This window comes from Columba livia, chromosome 3 (genome assembly GCF_036013475.1).
Source record: "Columba livia isolate bColLiv1 breed racing homer chromosome 3, bColLiv1.pat.W.v2, whole genome shotgun sequence".
Classification (NCBI taxonomy): Eukaryota; Metazoa; Chordata; class Aves; order Columbiformes; family Columbidae; genus Columba; species Columba livia.
Genome location: NC_088604.1, coordinates 63,377,720 through 63,403,864, shown reverse-complemented (window position 1 = coordinate 63,403,864; position 26,145 = coordinate 63,377,720). Strand labels below are relative to the sequence as shown.

Sequence of the window (26,145 nt, the reverse complement as noted above, 5' to 3'; positions counted from 1 at the left end):
CCAAATTTAGCAGTACAAAACCCCCTATACAACACAAAAACACAGCGTGTACAGCCCTTACCATAAAATATAGCCAACGGCGAAGGTGCACACTGCAGCCAGTCCGCAGCTCCTGCTGGGATACTGATGATGTGTTGTTCTCATCTCGATTAGTACAAAGGGCAAAACCGTTGTGTGCTGAAAAAAACAAAACAACGGGGGAAAACCAGGTGATATAAATGATTCTCACTGCATTTCCATGCTAGTTCTATAATAAGAAACTGAATCACAAAAACCTGAAGATAACTTCTCGATGTGTAGAAAGACAAGGTAAAACGACTCTTAAAGCCGATCAATAGCCCCCAAAATATCGTCGCTGTAATGCCCAATTGTTCGAGAGAGCAGAGGAAAACTGAGTGAGCAGAAGGTCCTTTTTTCCTTTTGTCCAGGATTCCAAGGCAGATACTCAGTGGGTAAAAAGGGGATGTGGCATGAAGGGACACGGGGTCCTAGTCCCAGTCTGGCCTTGAGTTGCCCTGTTATCTTTGCCACGTCACTTTTTGGTTATTTTGACCATTCAAGTTAGGAAGCACCGCATCTGATTTTCAGAGACTCTAAGCACAAACAATGCCAAATGAATGAATACAAATGGAGGTATTTAATGCTTCTGAGAATTACGTTTAAATGTATCTCAATCTGGGGCCTTGAAAACAGGGGACATATTTTCAAATGATAGCCTCAATACCTCTGCTCCTCCATCTGTAAGACAGGAGCAATTATCTTCTTTGGATAGGTGTTGTGAATCTTAATTGTTAGTTGTTGTGCAAAATGGTTTTAGATTCCCAAATAAAACATAAGAAAGCCAAAGCTGTAAAAACCATTTTCAGCCACTTGTCTTTATTTAGCTGTGAAAACCCTTATTCTGTCATTTTTCCACACACGTTTCCCATACTGCCCCTTCTGAGAAGGTCTGTTCATCCAATTAATGTCAGCAGTATGAGAAATAGCATCTAGCCTGCCCCCAGCACTCGATGTCTAGATTTCACAGTGCTGGCAGGCATGAAAATATACATAAGCGAAACACGAACGTGCCAGAAAATAAACCCCATCATTTTTCAATACACAGCTCACCTAGAACCAGCATTACTGGTGACTCCAGAATCACACCCTGCTTTGCCACGACGGGGACAAGTTATCGCTGGTGTCTAAAGGGATTTACTTTGGTTGAGAGCTTGGCCCTGGGGCTTGGTGTGACCACGGCTGCAAACTCTCCTGCCTAGTTCACTGGCAGGTCTGCAGGTGTGAGGACTGCAAGGGCAGCCTAAGCCATAAGCTAGGTTCCATCCTTCCCCAACACTTGCTCACCCACTGGAAAAGAAGGCTGTGACTTACGTTGGCCGTGTTGTGCCATCAGGTGTGCACATGTAGTTCTGGGGAAGCTGGAGGGCCAAATTAGTAATAACTACGCTGTTAACCCACACTGATTTTTACCTACACGAAGGCAGGACAGACAAGGAGCAGAAATAACCTTGTGTGGATAACAGGTACAAATGAGAGGAAACAGCAGAGTGTGGGCCTTGAACAACTGCAGAGAAGGAAGAATTGTCTGAATGGGAAATAATAAGATAATGGAAATGCTCTGGCTCAGAGATGTAACGTAATTTGAATTGGATAACTGCTCTGATTTTCAAGGCATTAGTAATTAATGACTAGCATTTGGAGAATGTCAGGTGGATAATACAGCAGTTAGTGGAGCTTTCAATTTTTTCATCTTTTAACAACTTGTTCCGCCCCCATCCCTTTGAACAGTATAAATCAGCATCAAGGGAACGCAAAGATGTTTTACATGTGGTCTGCAATAGAGGTGCCCACTATTAGATGACAGGTCTTTAAACTGTGCAGGATCTTCAGAGTCCATTAACAGGGACTGACGGCAAAGCAAGCCCTGGAGATTCACCTGAACATCTTGCATCTGTATGAAAAAGGTCTTCAGACAGAGATCAGTTCCTCACTCTGCACAGCCCAAAATGCAGGGTAGCTGGAGGCTGTGCAAATGCCTCCTGCCCTGCGTTCTATAACCTTTTCAGAGCGAAAAAAAATCAGAAGACAACAAAGACTTTTAACTCCAAACCCCACCCTTGATATTTCTTGTACAGTCTAATCTTGTGATCCAGTCACTTAGTCTTAACTCTTCGTTACATGGATTGATGGGTACGGAGCTTGTAAGCTCTGTTTCTCAATTGAAATGTTTACCATGTTACATACTGCTTGTTGATGTGCTCTTCATTGATGACAACAACTCAACAGCTTGCCAATTAAAAAGTAGTTAAAATAATTTCAGCAATCAACCCTTAATCTGGAGTCTTTTTTGCCTTTCCCTCCTCCCAGTTCCTGTGGTTATATAATAAAATAGGCCATTATTTTTCTAAATTCTCCCTTCTGCTATTTTCTAAAGGTAAGATGGGGGAAAAAGGGATAATGAGCTGCATCACTAAAGAGTTTATGTATAAAATCCTGTCAAAAGTACAGTGCAATTAAAAGTGTAAGGAGGAAATCAGAGACGTGTCTCTTTAATCTTAGCCCATTATAGCAAATGTCAATGCTACCTGCAAACACTGCAGATTTACAAATCCGAATACGAACTTTGGTTTAAAATATTCCAGCGAGACTGCCACTCTAAAAAGCTGTTTCAGGTGCTTTACTCAAACTATAACCAAGATAAAATTTCTCTTTCCTACACTGCAGGCTCTCCAAAGCCCTTAATTTAAAAACCATGAAATTTTGTAGGCAGGGATACCTTCTGTTGAACAGTGCCAATGACAACTCTGGAGCTATAAATACCCAATTTGAATCAGATTGGCACCTGGACTGAAGCCTAGTGAAGGTGAGCAGCGGTCAAATGCGCTTGGAGTGGGATCCACCATGGCTGGGAAAGCTGCAGGAGTCCAGAAATTTCATACCCTCTAATGTTTTTGCCACCTGATTTCTGAATAAACTTGGGCCAATGAGGCTTAGAGAGAAAGTAGCATTGATGCTTCCTTGACCTGTTTGTTAAAGGTCACGTCATGCTGATCAAAGACGCCCAACTGGTATCTCTGGGACCGATCCCTTTTACTTACTGGCAGGCTGGAGGAGAGAACATTTCTCACCTTCTTTGTCAAAGTATCTCCAGGGGCTTACTTGAGAGAAGACTAAGGAATGAGGAAGGTCAAATAACACGTTTAAATGGTGAGGACGTTTGGCTGCTGTAACAGCTTTCCAGTAGTTGTTATGTCGTGCCATTTAAAGTCTTGAAGGGCAAATTTTTAATTAGAGTGTAATGACTAGCATAGTGTTGTAATAGTAGCACTATGCTAGCACTAGTAATCAATGCTATACTGATAAGGCACTTTTATTAGGGACTAAGTATTTACAAGCAAAGCTGCATTTTTTCCCGGACAGCTTATTCTGCTCCCACTGAGACCAGCTGCTCCTGTGAGACAGTTTTGCTGGTACAACCGTGCTGACCCTGGAGACCTGAGCCAAGCGATGCTGTGGGTACCTGGGAGCGCCCCCGTCCATGGGCCAGGAAGGCAACACTTGCTGCACGTGTGCTATGGGGGGACAGCAGGCTCGGGGTATCCCCCACCCTGTCCAGGCAGCAGCAAGGGAGCAACTGAACCCTGCCCTTAGCAGGAGCTCTTAGCTTGGGCCCAGCAACTGTACCTACCAGCAGGAAAATGTAGCCTGTTGACTTCTGCTGCGACCATGGTGCTGCCTGCCAAGGTGCCCTCCTGGCTGCAAAGCCCTTTTTCTCCAGCGTGCCAAGGCAGTGACCCTCAGACCCATTTTTAACCCCTCTCTGAAGGGATCCATCTGCCAAGACCATCTCATGAGCTGGTGCGTGGAGTAAGCCCCTGCTACCCTGCCACAGCGTCACCCTGCTCAGCCCCGTCGTGTCCCGTCACTGCCTGTCCCTGCAGCAGGAAGGCAGCTTTGAGAGATATTTACACTTGCCAGGTCTGCCAGCAAGTGCTGGTCTGCAGAGCAGCAAGCTGCAATTTCCTCCCCGTTTTGTGTCCACCACACAGCACTGCTTCCCTAGGTTACATCACCTTCCAAGTGGGGAAGAAATATGTTGACTCTTCAACTGCTGGTAATGATGCATTAGAACAGAGAGAAACCAGCCCGAAGTATGAAGGTTGGGTGGAATTTGCGGGAAGGTTATCATATGGAGAATTTGATCCAGAAAATACTCGGGAGAATGACTCCAAGAGAGCAACTTCTGAGTGAAGCTGAATTAGCACACACTGCAAAAAAGCCACCCCAAGACCTGCAGGTGGATTAATTCCTAGAACCACCGTCATTGCTTCCTGAGAGAAACTCTGCTCATTAGTGACTCTTCAAAAGACATTTTTAAAATACATACTACCTCTCAAATGGTATGTATGTGCCTAATGACATTTGGGACTCGAAAACCACATTACAAATAGGCAGCATGTCTGTTGTGTTGGCCTGCCAAGCTGAGCTTTGCTGGAGGACTGTACTTCCCCATTTTCAGTGTGTGCTCCAACAGGTAGTTGGAAAAAAGGTTTTATGTAAATCAGGTACATTAAGTTCTGTAATTAACTGCTTATTCTTGAAAGCCTGATTATATATTTTATCTTCCAACTTTCAAAGTGCTGCTTTTTTAACACTGTTTCATCAATGCCTTGCCTGGCCTTCTCCCTTTTAACTGTGTTTTAAAGGAAATGTTACAGCTTTTCAAAAGGTGCTAAACTGACATCTTTGTGTATTGGTATCTTCTGTCCTTAGCACAAACATGGCAGTGCTGTCTTCCCAAGTCACCCACTCCTGATCTGCAGAGACTGTCCAGAACTGCCTTTACAACAGAGTTCTGTCTAAGAAAGCATCTGCTTTCTCACATGGCCAGTGAGTATACAGCAGTTCTGCAGGGATGGTGAAACCATTTGGGGATCACATAAATTGTGATTATAATTCACTTCAACCAACAGAAGACTGTGATTTGTTACTTGACTTGATCAGACTAAAAACTGCAGGCTATGGGACATTTTAGTTCAACGGAAATACCATGAACCTCTGTTGAGAAGGCTTTGGTGTGACATCCAGCCCTCGCTCTTAAGAGTCAGTGAAAGCCCAGTGACATGAAAGGAGGTGGCCTTGCAGCTTTGAGGTCACCAACATTTTACCTGATGGACTGGGAGCCTCCTGGAAGTGCTGGTGCTCCCTGGAACAAAGAGGCTGCAGATGGGCCTTCACCCACAGAATTTGCGCAGCCTGGGCAGGACCTGGGTGCCTGCACCCGCCACCCAAAGCTGCCTCCGTGTCGAGGTCGCCGCCCTGGCAGGGGCAGCTGCTCCAGCATCTGCTGGGGAAACAGCCCTGCGGCACCGACACCGTGCCTGAGACTTACACTGGTATGAATTTGATGGAGACCTCCTTCTTTGCACCCTGCCGCGCGAACTGCTGCATCTGCCAGCTGCCTCTGCCTTCTGTCTTTCTAAGCTCCCCTCCAAATTCTAGTTTCCATCAGCAGGATGTTACCTTTCACTTTTTTTTTTTTCCTGAGCTCACAACCAGATTACGTGTTGTTCAACAGCTGCTGCATGAAGCAATCTGTCTGTAGCTTCTTCTTACCTCTCGTGGATTTGTGCAGCAGCACCTTGAGATTGAAGATTTTACAGAAATGATCAGCAAAATGACCAATGTGCATTCCTCATAATTTAAAAGCACTACCAGTGTATCCACTTTAGAAACTAATACTAATAGGCCTAAAAATCCCTGCAGTTTTAATCATTGCCATTTGTAGAGTAATAGCAGTAATAAAGCTGCATTTTCTGCATGCTCCTAGCAGACTAATGTGGAGAACAAGATCAAGAAGTAGGAAAACAAGGGGCATGATTACGATTTACTTGTTGAGAAACTTCTGAGAAAGGAACAGCTGGCAAGAGAGTATTTATGTATCATCTGAAGGATGATACCTTCCACCAAGGCAACCTAATCCATAAAAAGAGCAGCAGGATATCAGAGCTGGGTACATAATAAATTGGAATCCTTGAGTCAGTCTGAGCCCTTCTGAGTCTGAAAGCGCTGGTAGCACTTTTGCTCTTACAAATGAGAAATTATGACTATTAACTGAGACACACTGATGCACAGGATGCACTCCAAGGCAGCCACAGACGGCTTGTTAATTGTTATTGTAGGTTGGAGGGAGGAAGAAGTATTGTCTGATCTAAACAAAGACCAATACGCTATAATGCCACAAACACACAAGAGCCGAGGACAACCATTTTTAATCAATATAAGAGAGCAGAGTTATTTGAAAAGAAAATTAACATTTCCTCTTTAATGTTATTTCCCCCTTCCTCTTTTCTGTTGATAAATACAGTGGACATAGCATATCTGACTTAACAGAAATTGTATCACTTTCTCCACGCATACCTAATGTTGACAGGTTTGTTCTGGTTGTTTCTGACACATGCAGTACATACTATACATTGAAATAGCAGTGCCAATCCGATCTCACCCCTATGACTGCACTAGTGTCTAGGGTGGTTATATATAGGTGTTTATCTACAGAATTTCCATAGTGACAATCACTGAAGCACTTCAGCACCCCAAAAGCATTACTAAACATACCCTCACAGCAGACCTGATCTGTAGAGGCAGGATATTCTATCCCATTTTTTGCAGGAGGGTAAGATGGAGATGGCATGCCTCACTTGAGGTTATGTAGGGTAGCTATACAGGAATATAGAACCACAGCATATTCCTCAGTTCCATTCTTGTGTGTCAGCCTAAGACAAGCAAGCAGGTTTAGAGAAGTAACACAAATTTGGTATGAAAGCCAACCTACTCATTCAAGTTTATAGCTCTGAGACATCTCAGCCCTTTCAGTATCTCCCAGTTGTCACCTTGACTGACCCTCAGCACTGCTTCCCCTCTGCTTTTGGAGGCTTTTTCAGCTGCCTCCCTCTGAGCTGTCTGTCTGTCTCCCATCTCAGCTCCTGCTGCTTCCTTGCAGCTCCCACCCTCCCAGCCCACGCGTCCCCCCTGTGCCCTGACTCAGCAGCTCCCGGGGTGACGCACCCTCCCTTCTGTCCCGGCCCCTCTCAGCTACCTCAGGTCCTCCCTTCACATCCATCAGTATGTTTAGCAGGCACAGGTAATGCCTTAACTTGACACATCAAAACCGTGGTCACCTTGACTTGAAGCAAGATGATGGCAGGGAGGGGACAGGACAGGACAGGACACAGCACATCTGGTATAGCAAAATTGTGCAAAACCAGTTTCACTTTGCTAAATGGAACAGCACTGCTACACGTTTTATTTTCTTTAACTTAGTATAGTTCAATATAACTACTTTTAAAGCATGTAATGTATCCAGAAATCATTAAACACATGTGAAGTGCAATGTCCCATAAGTCACATCTCTCCTTTTGCTGGGATCCGCTAGCCAGACTTTTCTGTTCCTCCGTGCCAGCCCCAAACTCCGCAGCCAGCGCCCGGTAGTGGGCACTATGCTACTGTTAGGAGACTTCTAAAACACAAGAGAATCAACAAAGCCAGATTCTGACACAGCTGAACAAAGCCCATGAACCCCAATTCACTTTCAACCTCAAGTCCTTATTTCTGCCACAAAATCCTTAGAAAAAACATGCCACTAACAATGTGGCACATACACACACATACATACTGTGCAAGGATCACCCATCAATCACAATGTTGTGCCAAGTAATTTTTCTACATATTTTGTTCAGCTTATTTGCCTCTTACCCTTTAAGCCACTTGCCCTAGAATTTCCTAAACTACTATTTGCAAAAAGGTTTATCTAGGCAAATAAATGTATTATTGTCTCTTACAATTATCCTTAAAATCAATGTATATACACAAACACACACTTACATCTATCACTGAGATTTAATTTGCATGAATGAAGGTTGACTGTTTATGCAGGTCATGCTGAAAAAGAGCTAGTAAAGTCACAGAGCCTCATGCATTCCTAGCACAAAAATCACTAAAGAAATCTTGCAGATGTATTTTAGCAATGATTTAAAACCTTTTTACTCATATGGAAAATAGTATTCCTCTGCTCGAAAGGCCAACTTCCTTCCATATCATGAGTCTAATTGCAGAGGCCTCCAAAGGAGAAAATAATTTTGTATTGATATGTTTTCTAAATCTCTTTAACTGACTTGAAAAGTTTATCTGTACATAAAACGTGCCATGTTAAATTCTAACATCTGGCAATATTCCAGGGCTAGCACTAAGGCTTTCACAGAATGATATTTTCGGCTTCATGGTAGCCGAAGTATCCTCTTTCTAATCTGAAGACATTGGACCCTGAATCTGTCACTGTTCCAGGACTGAACATTGCCTGTCCTGGGCTTTGGGCCAGTATAATTTGGGGAAAGAAAGTCCACATTTGGGAAAATCAAGAAACCATTATTTGGCAGTTTCTTTTTCTAATGGTGGCTCTTTGATGCTATTCGGAAATGTAAAATCTTGGAAGTGGTTACAGAGGAGGTGGATTTATTGGGTGTTGTGCAGGTGAGGTAGCCAAAGGTCAAACTTTGGTCTGTCACATGATGACTGTAGCTATCTGTAAATGGGTTCAAATAATTTATCTTACAGACACTGTCATTATCTTTAATTATTTCTTTATATAATACATTCAAACGCCTTTAATAGATAACTCTAGAGGACGTAACCTAATCTTTTTTGTTCTCATATTACAGAAAGCAGTAGCAGACTAATGTGAGCGTGGTCTCACTAGTGCACCCAGAGATCCATCTGTAACCAGTTCTGCATGACACGCACTGCCCTGCGTCTTCTGAACACCACGCCCTCTGCTGCAAGGCAGACATGCAGGAGGGAAGAGCTTCTCCAGCTATGGTGCATGTGCCCCTGGCCAAAGCACTGCACCAGCTCCGTGTCCCTCCCGCCCGTGCCAGGGCACAGGGCTGAGCCGTGGACGCTGGCAGCCGCTGCTGAGTGACCTGGTGACCGGTGATAAGCCGTGGCCAGGCACCACAGCAGCTCCCAGCGCTGCACTCGGCTTTGGTGATGGCACCTGCTGCAGGAAAACATGCTGCTGGTCTTGCGCTCTGTGCTCAGGATGCAGAAGGCAGGCCAAGGCAGGGCCTAGGGGTACCACAACCAGTAAGCCTGGGTGTGATGTGCTGTCAGCGAGTGCGTACAGCACTAGCACGTGCTGGTGTGCAGGGACGTGAGGATCCGTGCTGGGGGTGCAGGGAAGGCAGGAGGCATGGGCTGGGGTCCTGCTCCTGAGGCAGCACATATGGTTGGGGGAAAACAAGTCTGTGCAGGAAGGCAGGGGAAGAAAGGTAGGGGTGCAGCCCTGCTTCTGTGTCTACTAGAGCTGCTTCTCTGCAGAGAAGGAATGTAAGCTAACAAGCCTGAGGAACACCCTGAACTAAGATCTTCTGTCATGAAAACACATGGACATTCCCTACTGATTTTACCCACTATATGACATACTTCGGGAGAATCATTCAGCTTCAAATGCAATTAGTTCTAAATGCTATTGTTCATGTTAAAACAACTGTTATTTCGATGGATAGTAAAAGCCTACACACTGTAGTAAAGGCAGCAATGTCGGACACAAAGACATTACAAAATCTATAACCTGACCCTTTAGAACCCGACTTGAACCATCAGATTTGACTTATGAGAACAGTTACAATAGTGCTTCATGCAAAAAGCATTAGGTTAATGCTGGATCAGGCAAAGTTGCCAAACACACCCTGGCGTAATTAATCAAGAATATTTCAAAACCAGATCACTTCGAAGAGGTTATTGATTTCCTGTCATGACACGTTTTGCTTATGAGGTGCTACGATGCTATGTATCTGAGATGTGCTGGCTTGTATTTTTCAGTGACTAAGCCTTGATCTATCTTCCTGGATTCCTGCCACTGGTGCACTGACATCTGTAACTACTCATGTCTGACAGTCTCATGCATGAGCTATGTGGCTTCCAACTTGGATGGGATTAGTATAGGAGACTTTCTGAATACTTCAAATGTAATTGAAAGCAGATAAAGACAAGGGTCTCAAGAGGGTGGCATACTTTTTACAAATGGTATCACATTAAATCACGTGTATGCATGCTTAGACTGATAAAGATCTCAGTGTTAAGCAGTATAGTACGCAAGAAAGTGTTAGCCCTTATTCTTTAATATGTATGAATCCTGATAGTGTCACATCTTTCTAAAATCCAAATATGCTGCATGGCTAAAGTGTGGTTTGGCCAAGCATGCAAAGGTATGCATTTGGGAAGAAGGGTGGGGGAAGAGGAACGTATCTGGAGACTGGCAGGTGTTTTGCCTTTCATCCACGGTTCAACTAAGGCATGCATGTCTTCTGTGAACCTTCCCTGCCAAGTAATGAGAGCTGAAGACAAACTATATATCATGCAACTCAAGATTATACTGTTACAGTGTCAAGTGCTAGCAAATAAGAAATTACGTTTTTTTCCAGAGAAAAATTCAATCACATTCCTTACACAGAACACATTTCTATTTACCTGTTTTTCTTGGTAAATATGGACACTGATATCCTAATCTGTAAATGTATTTCTGTACATATTTACTGAATACTGTAAAATAGAGGATGTAAATAAAACTGACGTCAACACTGCTGTAGAGAGTTTATCTTTTACATTTCATTACTTTTTTAGACTTTGAACCCTACCAACACAAGTAATCTTACTTTAAGACAGACAACGCAGAGCTCGATAAATATTTTAATGGGAAATGGCCTGCTATTTCCTGCTGTCAAATACCTGTTTGAGGATTGCAGTGATGGGCAATACATGAGCATCACAAGAGGACAGCCATACTGAACATACACAACATCAGAGGGTTCCAAGACAATCAGGGTGCAGTGCTGCTGTGACACCCACAATAATAAAGCTATGGGCTTATCTGCGCTGTCTTGCAGAGTCTGGCCTAATTTTTTCTGTCCACCTTAACCTTCATATGCTTGTCTCTGTTTCCCTCACTAATAGCTCTGTCCCCAGTCAGGCTGATCTCACGGAGCTATCAGTGACCTGCCTGGCTTTTCTATTCCAGATGTGAAAAAAGAAGAAAAGTTGGAGATGAAATGTGATTCTTCTTACCATATGGTAGCATTTTTCCTAGTAAGGAAGGGAGCAGAACTGTCACATGTGTAAGGTCATTGGTTCCCGGGAGAGCAGTAGGCGAGCGGGATGGTTGCAATGGGATGAATGGTCTCATGCCCCATGCCCTGGAGAGCCCTGGAGGAAGGAGGGCTTCCTACTCTGCCTGGAGTCACAGCTCCTGACATGGAATAAAGTCCTGAACGACGTCTGCTCCAGTCTCCCAGCAAGAGCAAACCAGCTGAGGTCCGAAGTGCTTAGTGTGAGGGACCCCTTGGTCTGCCTCCCAGGACCCTGCTAAATGTAGTCTGAGTTCATCAGTTGGGTCATACTTGCAGTATCATCTTGCATTTTTCTGGTACTAGAAAATTTATCTGTATTCCCCGATTGCCACAAGGATTCAAGACAGAACTTCCTTTGCAGCACCTGCTCATTAAACTGTACAATCAGTTATCTGCAAAGTTTTGCTCTTCAGCTGGCCTGATCTCTTCTGTGCTGGGGGATAGATGCCAGTATTGGGACTGGTGCCACCCAGTCATGCAAATAGCTCATAACACTTTTCGTTTAAACAAATAAAAAGTTTTTTGTTTGTTTAGTTGTTGTTGGTTTTTTTTATTAAACACGGAAAGAAGTTGCCCAGAGAGGTTGTGGAGTCTCCATCTTTAGCAATATTCAAAACCTGACTGGACATGATCCTGGGCCACTCGTCAGCTAGGCAGACCCTGCTTAGCAGGGAGGCTGGAGTAGATGATGTCCAAGGGTGCCCTCCCACCTGAGCAACTCTGCGACTCTGATCTATAACCCTGTGTCCCTAAGTGCCTGGCTGTTTGGTCACTGGCCTTTCAATCCAGTCTTGTCAGTCCTGAGTACCTCTCTTTCCATTCTCCTCCCTTGCCAAGGCTGGGTTTGTAAAAGTTGCTGGATTTTGTACATGGTCTTGACACCATCCCCTTGGTTCTCTGGGGTCAGAGCAGAAAAGAAGAGCTGAACTTCTGTGACCTATAACATTTCCACCCTATGCACTTCAGAAGTCTCTCTTGTACAGACTCTCAGAGTATTTTTTAAATACAACAGCCCTGTAACTGTCACTGTTTTTCAGCTGAGGAACAGAGACAACAGAAACACCCCAGTTTGACATGTGGTTTCCTCATTGCTAATGATTACATTGTGTGTGAATGTGTGTTTGAGATAACATTATGGAAATGCCTTTCAGGTGGGAATGGACCAGCCAGTCACATTTCATCATGTCAGCTGTAACGCTGTTCTGTTGCAACCAAAATACCCAGAGTGACTACAAGTGTAAGAATTGCACAGTAAACACTTACAAACAAGAAAGATCACTACAAACATGTCGATGAAGAGAGATAACAGTGACTCGGAGCTGCCTGAGACTGATTGATAGAGGCCTTATATTGGAGAAAGGCATCTGTTGGGAAGGGGAAAACGCACATGTAATTAAGAGCACTCCAATTCCACAGCAGCGGTATTTTCCACTGGGAGAGGGCCATAAGATTATCCTCATTGCTAAGGGAAGGACCGGAGAAGTGCCGCAAGCACACCTGGACAGAGTGCAGTGTGGAGCCAGCACAGTGCGCTAGGTGGGCTCAGGAAGCTGGGCGAGAGAAGGAGACCTCTTGAAAACAGCAGGTTGGCTGAGAAAGGCTGGCGAGGGTCTCCCTCTCCAGAAACAGAGCTGCAGCCACCTCAGCTGTGCTGGCTGGAAGACAAGACTTGCTTGGATTTGAGTCTGTGTCAAACCGAGAGAAGGAGGTATGAAGAGCCCACGGTGAAGACAGCAAGGACCACGGCTTCTCTCACAGGCCTGAGAAGAAGGACTGAGTTAAGAGCATTGCAAAGATATGCCAGGAGGAGAAGAAACTCACCTAATACTGTTGATTGATTAATCACTGGCTTCCTCACACTGTTTTTTTCTTTGCCAATAATGTCTTTGCTTTAAGCCCTTGAAGCCACTGCTAGCAAGCAGCTCAGCACTGCTGTGTCGGGGCACCCACGTGTGTAATTCCCTTCTGGAAATTTCTAGGTGGGATCTTGTGCCGGGGTTATTTCCAGCAAGAATAGCTAAGTGATCAATCCTGGCCCATTTGACTGGCAGCAGCACTGGGTAGAGAGGGTACATAATGTAGGTCCATGCCAGACCACGCACTTTGGACCTCTTGTTGCTCCTCTGCTGTTGCTGCTGTAGCACATTCTTAGCAGGGTACTAAACTTTGTGTTGGCATTTTTGCAGAAGGTACCTGGCAGTAGACTGGTATTAGCATTTTAACTACTTGACCTATTGGGCTACCTTGTTAAGCAGTCTCCTTTAGCCCTGTAAACAACTTCTTAACTATTGAACAAAATTAAAATATAAAGAAAAGCTTGCCACACTGATGAAATGTCCAAGAGCAGCAGAACTATAATACTATAAAAAGACTTGAAACTATATTACGGTCCTTAGATAAATCCTAAACTTTAAAAAGATTCTCTCTAGTACATTCTCCAGTGCACAACACTGCTGTTTCATCTCAGGAATATTAGTTACCATTTTGCCATTTTATTGCAAAAAGAGAGCAAAACAAACCCCAAACCCCAGACTTTTTAGCAAACTGGGACAAAAAGTACATTAGGAGACCCTATATAACCCACAGTCACTATGGGATCAGCAGGGATTACCAGAGTATAATTCCTTGTGATGGTGTATATCATTAATACTATTAATAATTAAAGTAACTTCTGACTGTCAGTATGCTTTATAAAAACTCCAATTAACCCTTATAACATTTCTGGGAGATGGGGAGAAAAAAGAAGCACTTCATCAGTGAAGAAATACACACAAAGAAAGAAAAAGCATCTTGTCTAAACCACGGTGACAGGCAATCAGTGATGGATTTTGTACAATAATGTGGGTGTTGGTAATCCCTTCAGCTGGGCTCATCCTCCTCACCACACTGCTCCCCTGTCAGAAGGTCCAAGTCAGAAGAGTCCTGGTGAGAAGTCCACAGCTACTTAAGGGCTTGAATGTACTGACCTCAAGCACTCACGGCAGCAGGAGACGAAAATCACGGGGCTAAAATTCAATAGTTTAAGCACCCAATCAGACCATATTATTTTAAAACTTTTTATTAAACATGAGCTCATCTGCTTCTGTAAATGTCAATGCAGACATACTAGAAGAACCACAAAAAGGCCAGAGGAATACTTGGGCTGTTTGCTGTGAAATTCATTCTTGTTCTGACCTCTCTCTGCTGGTGAAAGCACAGAGCAAGTGGGGGCTTAAAACTAATGGACTTCAGCTTCAGGGCAACTTTAGACAGGGGCCATGAAAGTGAGCCCAGGCTTAGCAGCATGCATCCCAGTGACTCAGACAGTCCGGATTCACGGATTTATGGTATGCCTTCAGTTAGGCATATCTTGGGAAGCAGAAAGGATGCAGCAGTAGGTTAGGGAGCCAAGAACATCACAAGAATATTTGGGAAAATATTTGGGAAGGAGCTCCTGTACTGTTTCCAGTCTCCCCAGGAAAAGCCACAACACACTTAGGAATAACCACAAGTCTCAAGAAGCTAATAGAAAGTGCACTTTGGTCTCTTCCTCCAGTGTGCCTTCAGATGGGATGAAATGACTAGCAATGTTAGTGGATGACCTCATGGTGGCTATGGACATAATACAAACCTCTATGTCACGACCGCTGTCTACACAAATGCTCATCTCTCCCTCACAACAGCTGAGAACCCAGCAAACACCAACCAGCCTCTGGCACTCCTGTAAAGCAGGGAAGCACTGTCTGCGTTTTCAAAAGAGAACTGGGTTATCGAACGTGTCCATTATTTGCACACAGTACAGAAGTGGCAGCAGTAAGAACTGCGCCTTGATCCTTCAGGAAACCATCTCCAGTGACCCTTCTCCTCTGCTGGGAGCTGAGGCACAAGCTCTTTACCCAGGCAGAAGGTCCTCCCTCCGTGCCAGGGAGAATGAGCCGCTGGTGGGGCACAAGGTCACCCAGCTGAGCCCTGTGGCACAGCCGGGCACTGGTGACCAGGGACATAATCCTGCAACTGCCTCCTCTGCCTGTGCAGGACTTAAGGAGCTCTTTGCTGTACTCATCCCACGGTACTTCACAGATGACGGATGGTTTTGGCCAAGAAGTGGAGCGGCCTTCTTACCACTCTGCAGCTGGGAGAGGTCAACAGCTCCTCCAGCCAGTAAATCCTTGTCTGAGAGATGAGGACTGCAGACAGGGTATTAAATCAATTGTTTACAGCTGCTTTTGTGGGGAGAGAATTAATACAAAAATATTTTATTTTTGAGAAATGAAAGCGATATGGATTTAGGCTTTGGTTTTTTAATCTTTAAATATAAAAAAGATCTAGTTTTTTCACCTGAAAAATAAAAAATAATTGAAGGACTTTTTTGATTCAATCTGAAAAGCCATTTTACATTAAAAAGTAGTCTGAATTTTATATCAAATCAGCTTTGGCAGTAAAGTAATTGGCCAGTGATGTTGAAAAAATATTCCAATGCCTACTAGAATTCCTTTGTGAAGAACAGATGCGTCTAGTGGGACTGAAATATAGTTGAAATAGGAGAAAATATTTGAAAGATTTTGCTAAAAGTTATTTTTCATCAAGGTCATTAGCACTCTATTTGTCAAAGTATTCAGAAAGCTCCTTAATTCTGCTGGACTCATTGCCAATGTTGTTGCCTATGTTGGGACAGTAATAACCTCCCATTTAATAGGAAGCCACATTCTTTCATTTTGGGTGAAGATTTGCAAATGGCAGTCTATTCATTCATTTATCAGTTCCAGATGTATTTAATAGTATTTCAAACTGTAAGTGGGGAAACAGAAATTAGATTAATTGTAATATGGCAACAGTCTTCAGCACATTATACCATGCTTTCTGCCCTCTAAGGGGGCACTAAATCACTTCAACTACAATTTTGGTGCCTTGGTTGTGTTGAGAGTAGGGAAACCTCCAGCCCCAACTTCATTTGTGATGACCCACCACTCCCTGAAGTGTTCTTTCTCTTCCTGCCTTTCACCCGTCTTTTCTCTATGGAATCTCTCCCTTTCTGCTTCACGCTGCCTGGACACCGCTCTGCTCCTCCATTCTCTCTCCACTTGTGCTGTACGGTGTGAAGATGGGTGTTAACAAGGGCTTCATCACTGGATGTGCTGTCTGGCTTTTGGGAGGGAGGAAATTCCCTGTCCTGTCCTGTCTTTATGCTCTGTTCCCATACCAGACACGAGAGAAGCTGCTGCTTCATTCACAGCCACAGCGAGAGGCTGGCTTTCTGCGGACGGTTCATCCATGAAGTCCTCCAAGGAGGACAGCTCATGGAAGTTGGAGAAAAATCATTCTTGGTTAAGGATGCTCAAGTTTATAATGTGGAGTGGGAGAAAAGTCAATGAACCACATCACTGGTATCTTTGACACTGAAATGCAGTAGCTTCCCAGTCTTGTACGGACAGAAAAAAAAAGGAAGCAGGGGCAAAAATTAAACCAACTGAGCACCCCGAGCTCAGGGAACCTGAAGTGGGGAGGCAAAGTGCAGAAACCACTAGACACAATGCACTGCACACCGCAAGTGTCAGTTCTTGCTATTAATTACGGCACAAACTACTTATGCTCCCTGCTTACTTCCCAGTGAGAGATCAGCAACTTACCTTGCATCTCGAGTGGGCATGTGTGAGGCAAAAGCATCCAGACAGAGCAGATGGAAAACATATGAGTCAAAGCATGCTCTGCAAACAGCACAGAAGATGGAAGGTGGAAGAAGACTATTTTTTATTAAGGAGCTTATTCCTTTAGCATAAGGAAACAGTGCTTCTTATGAGGACCTGAAAAATATTTGTTTTACTGATTGCTTTGGTAGAGATGTAAGTTTTAGGAATCTGAGCTACAGCTCAGCACTGCTAATGATATTTGTGTAGGATGTATGGATCTTAGCCTGGAGGCTGACACAGGCTGAATATGTAACATACAAGCTGTATATTTCAAAGAGAAGATATACAGCTTTCCAGCATTTTAGAATTATTTCAGCTCTTCTCTCTTAATCTCTTTTTAAGAGAGAATGAAAGATGAGCAAAGTCTCTGGATATATGTGTATATATATATAAATATATATATATTTTTTGCAGTTGTTGATCTAAAAAAGGGAAAATTATAGGGAGACAGATAAAATAGGAGGAAGAAAACCCATAATGGTAAAAATCCAAAGCACCAAAGTTTAAGTTTTAAATGAAAAAACAGATTTAAACATTTATGAAAAAGAAGGTTCTAGATAAAGACAAAGGTTTATTTTTTTGGTTGTAAATAGCTTTTAATTATTCTGTTCAGCTTTATATTTCCAAATATAAAGTGCTAAGCAGTACAAAATTTTAAAATTAATCGTAAGTTACATAATACACTTTAATTATGTACTTCATTAATGTACTTGAATAATGTCCATACATAGATGCATATCTTGTATATATAAAACTCCTACCATTAAAATCTAAGATATCAGCAATCTTAAAATGCCATGCACCTGCAAAATAACATATGTTGTTGGTTTTTACCATAAGCATATATAGATCTTCTTAAGATCCTGATGAAGTATTTTGGTTTTTGAGGCACAACACGTCTTTGCAATTTTTTCCAAAATAAAAAAGTTTTTATTAAAGTACATCGAAAAGTGTACATGCAACCACTCAGTAAATATATATGTCTCCTGGCAGGTCAATTATTCTCAAGGTTTCCACCCAAAGATGAAGCCCTCTAAGATTCTCTCTTCTTTCCCTCCTCTCTCTTTGTCATATTTGAATTCTGATGTTTACTTGCTGAAAGGATGAATTAACTCAGAGGAAATGTTGGTATATTTTACCTGCCTAAAGAATGGCCAGCAAGGAGGCCCTGTTTTATTTCCCTCAAAGCCGTGTTGCCATACTATCATATTGCATTTGATACAGTCAGATGACTCTTAATTGTTCACATACAAATGGAAATGATGTTGCCACTTCTGTGTCTCAAATAATCTTTTTCACAATTTCTGTATTACCTAAAACCACTTAGATAACCTTGGTGCAGTTTAGATATACCAGAGAATTTAGCATAACCAGTGGTGTTTTGCCAAATGTTATTTTTTTAACACTTCCTCCTATGAATCCTAAACCACTTTTTGTTATTCATCTCACTAACCATTCATGGATGAATGGCAATTGCTGAATGTCTTAGAAACAACACCTTGAAAATGTCATTCAATTCAATTTTTCAACAGCATGAGAGGCTAGGAGGTAATTCACACTTTTTTTATAATAATATTCTATAAGAGGTACTGTAGTCATCTGCCTTTCCGCCACCCCCTCCAAAAGTAAAGGATTATAAATTCACTCTGGTTTAGTGCAGCCAAATGTACCAGGCAGAGAAAAACACTGCAGACAGAATGTGCTATTAAGACTGGTAAATTATGAGAAAAGCCACCTCCATTATTGCCCCAAAACTCACCTCAGCAAAAGGATGGGAGAAGAATTCTGCAAGGCAAACCTGGAAAATGTCTTTCCTTCTGTAAAGAGCATTTATCCATGACCTGTAAGTCCAGAAGCACCTAAGCCCTGTATCTTGAACACCGCCTCTTTCTAAGAAGAGGAGCTCAGGACCCCACTTTGGTCTCCTAAATAAACACTTACTTATCAACATCCACAGGGTTCTTCTTCCTGAAGTGGTCTATACACCTTAGGGGTTCACTAAAGCTCTCCTGATCCTCAGATGTCAAGACAGCATTATTCCAGCATTTGCTTCTATCCTCCTCTGCCATGACTCTGAAACCAGCAGCAACTCAAGCCCCAAAGCTGGGACAAAGGAACTATAGACCCTGTGGCTAAAAGACTGTTTCATTCTTTCAAGCGGCAACCAGTGAATGAAGAGATACCAGCTAAGAAGTTCATGCCACAAGATCCATCCCACAAATGACCCTTCAGATCAGTTTCTGCTGTTGTCACCATGTCCCCAAAGCACTCTAAACCAAAGCAACAGCAGATTTGAACCGTGGCTGAGGAATGCATCAAGCACTAAAACCAAACCATCCCTTTTCAAAGTCTGCCTGTATTACTGAAAGCAGACATAAAAAAAAATCAGCACTGGTATTGCTAAACTGATTTCCATGGGATATTCTACGTACACAGACTAAGACAAAGCCAAAGCAATACAAAAAACAAGAAGGAATAAATATTGTCTCTTTCCTCTAATCAGACATGCAGATCAGGGATCTTCCTGTAAGTCAGCTCCTTTCAGGCAAAACCTGATAAATCTTACAGCTAAGGGTGAACCCACGTTTTAGCACGACACTTGAACCCAAGCTCATTGCTTCTGGTGACTTCATATGAAGGATGCTGGCACCACATAGTTAAGGACACCATAGCTCACACTCCTCTCAAGGTGGACGCTGCATAATCTCTCTCTCATTTGGCACGCAGAACTGCATGCACTTGCTGTGAGCTTCAGCCTCACAGGGCTGCTGGGGAGTCTGTAAATATTCTGATGTATTTAGGGCCTTCTCCAGCTCCCCTGGTCAGAGCAGTTTAATGCGTGCGTCATGCAGGGAAAAGACTTCTCTTCCCTTCCACCACACGTGGAAGCAACAAAGCTGACTTGCATGCCAAAAAATCCTGCCAAACAACCAAATCTTTCTGGTTGTTGGCATGTTCCAGGACAATTCCCACAGTCTCCATCACGGGGCTGAGAAGCCCATCTCATGCTCACCTGGTAAGACACTCTCTTCCCCATAGCTCATCTGCGAGCCCTGCTCTGTGTGGCACCTCCCATGTGGTGGAAGACACACTCCAAGAGAGAAGGGGAACTTCTATGGTGCTTGTTCCTGGGTTGCTGCAGGAACAAACAGGTCCCTCAAGTAGGTATGGGAAGCTTCAGAGACTGCCTGATCTGAATGTAAAGCTATTGTGTATCAGGAGTAATTTTTTAAAGCGAATTCCTCCTGTTGTTTACAGGTTTGGACCTTCTCATTTTTAAAGCAGTTGAACATTTAACCTGCCCGTGGTGCTCCCTAGCAGCACTGAAGCTATTGAGCTGCTCACGCGTTGTCTGTCTGTCCCATCGGAGAACATTTCCTGTTAAAAGAATTTTTGGCACGGCTGCTTCGTTCTGCACAGGGAGCAGAAAGTCGATGCACAGATTAGCAATCGATTTTCTAAGAAGTACCCCACAAATCAGGTCTCCTCTCTCTGTTTGCCTTCACATTTCTGCCGGAGCCTCTATAATTAATTTAAACAGATACAAGCACTTCTCCTCCTCTCCTTTTTGACGCGAGCTGTTCCAACAGATTGTGCAGTGAAGCTGCAGCAATTTCAAAGGCTTCCGCTCCCTGCGCAGAAGGGAGCAGCTGCAGGAATAGCTCTTTGAAGAGGAAATGGCACCCAATGGGACTGGCAGGCAGCTCCGAGCTGCGCTCAAACAGCCCCCAAAGTCCTCGGGAGCATCTGAGGACATCAGAAGAGGAAAGATCTAGGCTGGAGGAAGCCCGAAGAATTAATTTAAAATCCTTCCTCCCCATCCCTGGAGCTTTCTTCTGGGTAAGCAGCAAGGTTTGAGAGGAAGAGTCTTCCTTGCATTTGGCTCAGATGATCCTACTCATACTGAAAGGCTGGAGATAAGGGCTGAAGATGAGGGGCAGTTGCATTCCTGGTTTATATATTAAACTATGAATGTATAAATGTATAAATATGTATACAAACACAAACGTATCAATAAAAAATTATATTACTATTATTAAAATGCTGCTGTATTTCTACCAATATAAACAAGCGTACTGCCCTATTTCGAAGTGACCATAAACCACTCACAGTGTTTCATGCATATTTAATTGGTTAACTGATGGACTCACTGACGTGATTTATCTCAGTGAAACTGTATTTTTTTATGGTTACCAGCAAATTCAATAGATGAAATAAAGAAATCTTTGGTTTTGTGCACAGGTACATACATACCCTCTCTGCCCCCAAAGTATGTAACACTAGCGGCTTGGGGCTGAACTTCGTAATTGATGGAAATTTCTAGTGCTAATTTAACAGGGTTCAAACAAACAGGAATGTACGCAGTGAAGCTCTATGTCCTGTGCCACTCCTGCAGGACCACACCAGCTCAGGGGTAGTTCAAGCAGCAGTCAGTTTTCAGTGGCAGACCCACAACAACAGTATAAGACCAAATATATGTTCTTTTCTGAAAGCTGCATGCTTCCTTAATTACTTATGTATAAATAGATGCCATTTTACTACACTCTGCTACTGTGCGTAACCAACATGTTGTCTAGAAAAAGAACTGACACAACACATCCTGCAAAAGCCTCTTCTTTGTCAGGTTGCACTAATTATACACCCACTACATCAAACTTCTCCATCTTTGTCCTCCTAACTGGCAAATTCTGCCTTTTCCCATCAATTTCATGCCACTCTTCTCTGCTTATTTTTGAATTTTGCTTTTGGAAGAATTTAAGTTCATGAACATACAGGCGGTGTGAAGACCTACCATGTGTACCTATTTATGTCCACGCTTCTGGACATCCACTGGCAGAGATGTGGGGAGCCTTTTCCTCTGAGATAGGGCAGAGTTTGGCAGGACAATCCTGCATCCTGGCAAAAACTGCCCTCAAACAATTTTGCTCTATAGACAGTTTTGCTTTGCTATTAACATTCTGCCCCACTGGTCTGGTATCACCCAACAAATTATGATAAAGCATTATATTGTGGCTATTTTATTATATATTGCAATGAACTGATTAATGAACTTCATTTAAAGACGCTTCACTTGTCCTAAGCCTATAGGCTGCTTAACTGAGTGACTAGACAATGTGGAAAAATAATACAGGGAACTAAGATGAGATCAGTGGAATAATTCCCATTTGCACTTTTCTCTGATGCGCAAGGTTTGCTGACTCTCCTTAACACCTCTCATCTTGGTTGTATTTTCCACGTCTGACAGGGTCAGTTGTTGAGAGACAAAAACTCAACAGCCAGTTGTTTATACTTCTGACAGCAAAATTAAAATGCATAGCAGGAAATAAACTGAAATAGTCTCATACTTGGCTAGAATATAAACATTCTGCTTAATTAGGTCACTAAGCATATGTTTGTTTACTTGGATATTTTCTCTCTGGCAGTTCATCTCTGGGTAACGTGACTACCTCGCTGGAGATAGCTCAATTCCAATGGCAGATAATACGAAGTGGGTAATTTTGTGGCCAGAAAAGTATGTTTATTAGTGCTATTTCAAGTACCTCATAATGAAGAGAGCTAGAGTGTGAGGGCAATACATGGCTCACTGGCTCCTGTGTCAGGTTGGTGTCCGCACAAAGGACAACAGAGCCATCAGGGAGCTGGTTACAGGCCTGTGAATTTCTGCCTGTCCCTGATTGACCCTCTTAGTTGATTCTAATGCAGAGAAGTGTGTAGGAGCTAGCGATGCCTGTTCCATACATACAGAAAATCTTCCCATGTTGCAAACCAAGAGGCACAAGCAATACTGCCGCCTACACTCATCTCAATCGCTATATAGTTTTTTTTTGGAAGGGCTGGCAGGGAGAAGCTTGGAAGTCTTGTGTTGTTCCCCAAAAGCTGACCAGGGAATTTGAAAATAATGACAGCTTTTAAAGAATTCAGTGCAGTTGATCTGAAGAGAAATGGCACTAGCAGCTTGGAGTGCCAGTCTGAGTTCTGAGTGACCCTCTCCCTAAAGCTGGCTGGAAGCAAAATGAGTTCGTAATTTGATTTCAGCTGAACAAACTCCTATTAGTCCACTGTACCCTGAAGACATGAAAGCCACCTCTCAGCTTCTCACTGCTGGCACATGGGGCCCAGAAATCCCTGTACCAGTTGTGCACAGGCTATCTAAGGCAGAGCCTTTATTTTAAGAGGTGAAGAAGGCCAGTTACTAGGAAGAACTGAAGAAGCACATGTTATTAATGTGATTCACAGGTATTTGCTAGTGCTGAGGCTGAGGAAGGAAATGTTGAATCCTGGGATTCACAGGAACACCCAGAGGACTAGAAGCCCTAAGCCTGACCGCTTCTGCCTTTCACCTTGTCATTACTTTGTTCACAGGCTTCAATCCTCACCACATCTTTGGCTCTCTGTCACAGACTTTCCTCTCTGCTGCCCTTTTCTTCCCTGCCATGCCACCAGATCCCCTGGCCAGCCTTCACCTCCCCAAACAACTCACATGGGACTCTAGACCCATCCCTTAATGATTTCTCCATGCCACATCCTCATCCACCTTCTTCCATGTGGTTGTTTCTTTCCTGTCCCCTGCCCTCACGTGGGAATCACCAAGGAAAAGTTACGGACAGAGCTAGACTTGCGACAACTCAAAAGCCATAGATTGCCACATGTCCACCTATGAAAGTCTTAGATTTTAGGTCCTATGTCTTGGTGGCATAAAGACATGAAATTATTTGAGTCCTGCCTGGGAAAGGGTGACTTTTGCACAAGGTCCACAAGGAAGTAATTTGAGCCAATAGCTTGACTGCTGCTGTTTCATTTGTCATAGGCAATGCACCTGACTGCTTGCGTACACATCAGTTCTATCTGCATTTTGCAACAAACATGTAAACAATTTTTTTAGAAAAGGTTGTTATTTTAAAATTCTGTAGATGTATTTGATCTCTGCTACTCTGAGATGTTAGCAGGAAAAGTGATTGTGGAGATAAGAAGGGAGAGAAAACGGATCGTTAACTCAAGAATACCATAGGTTGCCTCGCAAAGAAGACAAAAAATCCATGTTGCTTAATACAATACCTTGAGCTAAATCACTGAAAGGCATGTCTGTACAGACACATTCACTACTTGCACCTCCTGTTCAACCACAGAAATCCCCAGCAATCCAGACAGAAATGTTGTCAAAAGTCATGGTTGCCCTTTCTGCTCCAGGCAGAAGAATCATGTCCAGCCCTTCTGAGGACGGCACAGATGTGCAACTCTGTCCTCGTTAGGAGGTTGGGGTATCATTACCTCTGTGGCACTGAGGCAACCAGTTGCCCACTTCTAACAAGCCTGTCTGGAGTCTGGGGCAACTGAAGACTTCAGAAGTTTGCAGACTGGCCATATCTTGGTAGATCAAAAATGAGAGACCAGCAAAAGACATATCTCTACAAAACACTCTCTCTTTACCAAAATTCAGCCCCTTGTTCTAAGGGATGAAGGTGTTTTAATACATTTGATGTCAAAAGATATGGTCTCTCATACTCCAGTTCTTGTGCATGGCTGATCTGTGGCTTACAAAATTCTCTCCTGAAAAAAATGAGGCAGGAATGTACCTCCTCACATGGAAAATTTCAGGCTACACCTTTTTATCTTGGCGAAGTTAGGAAGTGGTTAGGCAAACTTAACTATAAGCATTTTTCCATGTAAAATCAACTTTTACAAAAAGATGCATCAAACTGAATTTATCTTGCATTCATTTTATCCATATCCCATTTTCTTCCATCTACGCATTATTTTTCCTTTTCATTTTAAGAGCACAGGCTGCTCGAAACATATATCCAGCCTTCTTGTTTTCAGAGATCCAAGCACACTTCTGGTCATGCACAAAAGCCCCAAGAATTCCAGTTCCTGCTTGCATTACAGGCCCAAGCCACACCTGAGGCTCAAGGAAGACCATCTGAGATGGCTGCAGTAAACAAGTCAGCACAGGCCCTGTGGGGCGGCAGATCCCCCTTGCTACCACAGACCCCTCCTTTTAAGGGCCTGTGTTGAAACCGGGATGGGGCTTTCGGAAAATCGCGTCCACCGTTCCCCCTAGATCCCAGTTCCAGGACACAGAGCTTTAAGGACAGACGTGTTTTTCACAAATAGCTGGTATTTTCTGGACAGAGTACCTCAGCAGTTGTTCCTCCGCTATCAGTGTCGTGTCATCTCCTGGGATAAGTTTTTCTGATTTCTCAATACAGATTACTTGCACCTGGATGGGAATGATAGGGTGTTGGCAGAGATACTGAGCAGACAAGGGGAGAGGGGAGAAACCTTGCCAGCCTTTGTGTGTGCAACTGCTGAGTCAGTTCAACAGCCTCTGATAACCCCACCCCCACAAACACAGGTGCAGATGGCCATAAAAAAAAGTAATCTTAATTTGGCCACTGGCCAAATTCCACATTCTTCTTGGCTCCACCAGACCCATTTTCCCATATGACCTCATCTCCCATGCCCTCGCAGCGGACAGCCGGGCAGGCAATGCACAGCTGATTCTCCAAACATCCAGGAGTTGTTGTGGAAGTGGGAAGGAGATCGGAGTCTGATAGAGACGAGAGGAAGCACAAAGAACCATGCCTGGGTCTGGGCCTTTGACTCCCAGACTTCCCCCACACCCACCGAAGTCTGGGAGCCAGATCCTTGCAGCTACCGGGCTGTGCGTCCTTCCGCTCCAGCAATGACGCACGGGCAGCAGGAGAGATCCCTCCATGCAAAGGGCTGTCAGTGCAAAGGTGCTCTGCTCAGAGCGCGGCAGTTGCCACTCTGCCCCCATCTAGGACAGGATGAGAGGCTGCCCAGTGGTGTCTGGGTGCCCTTGTGGGAGAATCAAGCTGCTGCAAGGCGGCCTCAGCTGCTGGGGAACCAGCCAGGACCCCGCTCCTCTCCACACTCAGCTCCAGGTAGCTGAGGACTGAGATGCAGCTACATGAACAACTTCAGTGGCAGTTTGAGGACTGAGGGCTAATTCCTACATAGAGTTAATATGAGTTAATACTGAGTATAGCTACAGCATATGGAGCTCATAGGCGTATCCAAACACAACCACTGAAGATTAAGAAAGTTAAGTTTAACTTACGCAACCCTTAACTAGGCTCTTGACTACCATGTTAGGTCTTTCCACAGTGATTTCTTCACCCAGAGGGTGATGGAGCACTGGAACAGGCTCCCCAGGGAGAAGTCACGACCCCAAGCCTGACAGTGTTCAGGAAGAGGCTGGACAACACCCTCAGACACATGGCGTGAACTGTGGGGTTGTCCTGTGCAGGGACAGGAGTTGGACTTGAGGATCC

General features: G+C 43.8%; 1 protein-coding gene and 1 long non-coding RNA gene across 3 annotated transcripts in view; one reads left to right on the top strand and one right to left on the bottom strand.

Annotated features, from left to right (window-relative positions):
- AIG1 (androgen induced 1) overlaps positions 1-26,145 on the bottom strand; it is a 120,586-nt gene that overhangs the window by 13,317 nt on the left and 81,124 nt on the right. For both annotated transcript variants that reach the window (XM_005507681.3, XM_065057254.1), the window contains exon 4: positions 62-177. In XM_005507681.3, coding sequence (XP_005507738.1) covers positions 62-177 — 116 coding nt within the window. The remainder of the gene's footprint in view (positions 1-61; positions 178-26,145) is intronic.
- Positions 172-10,641, top strand: LOC110362768 (uncharacterized). The gene is made up of 2 exons (XR_002420385.2): positions 172-4,890; positions 8,718-10,641. It is a non-coding gene; the product is annotated as an uncharacterized LOC110362768 (long non-coding RNA).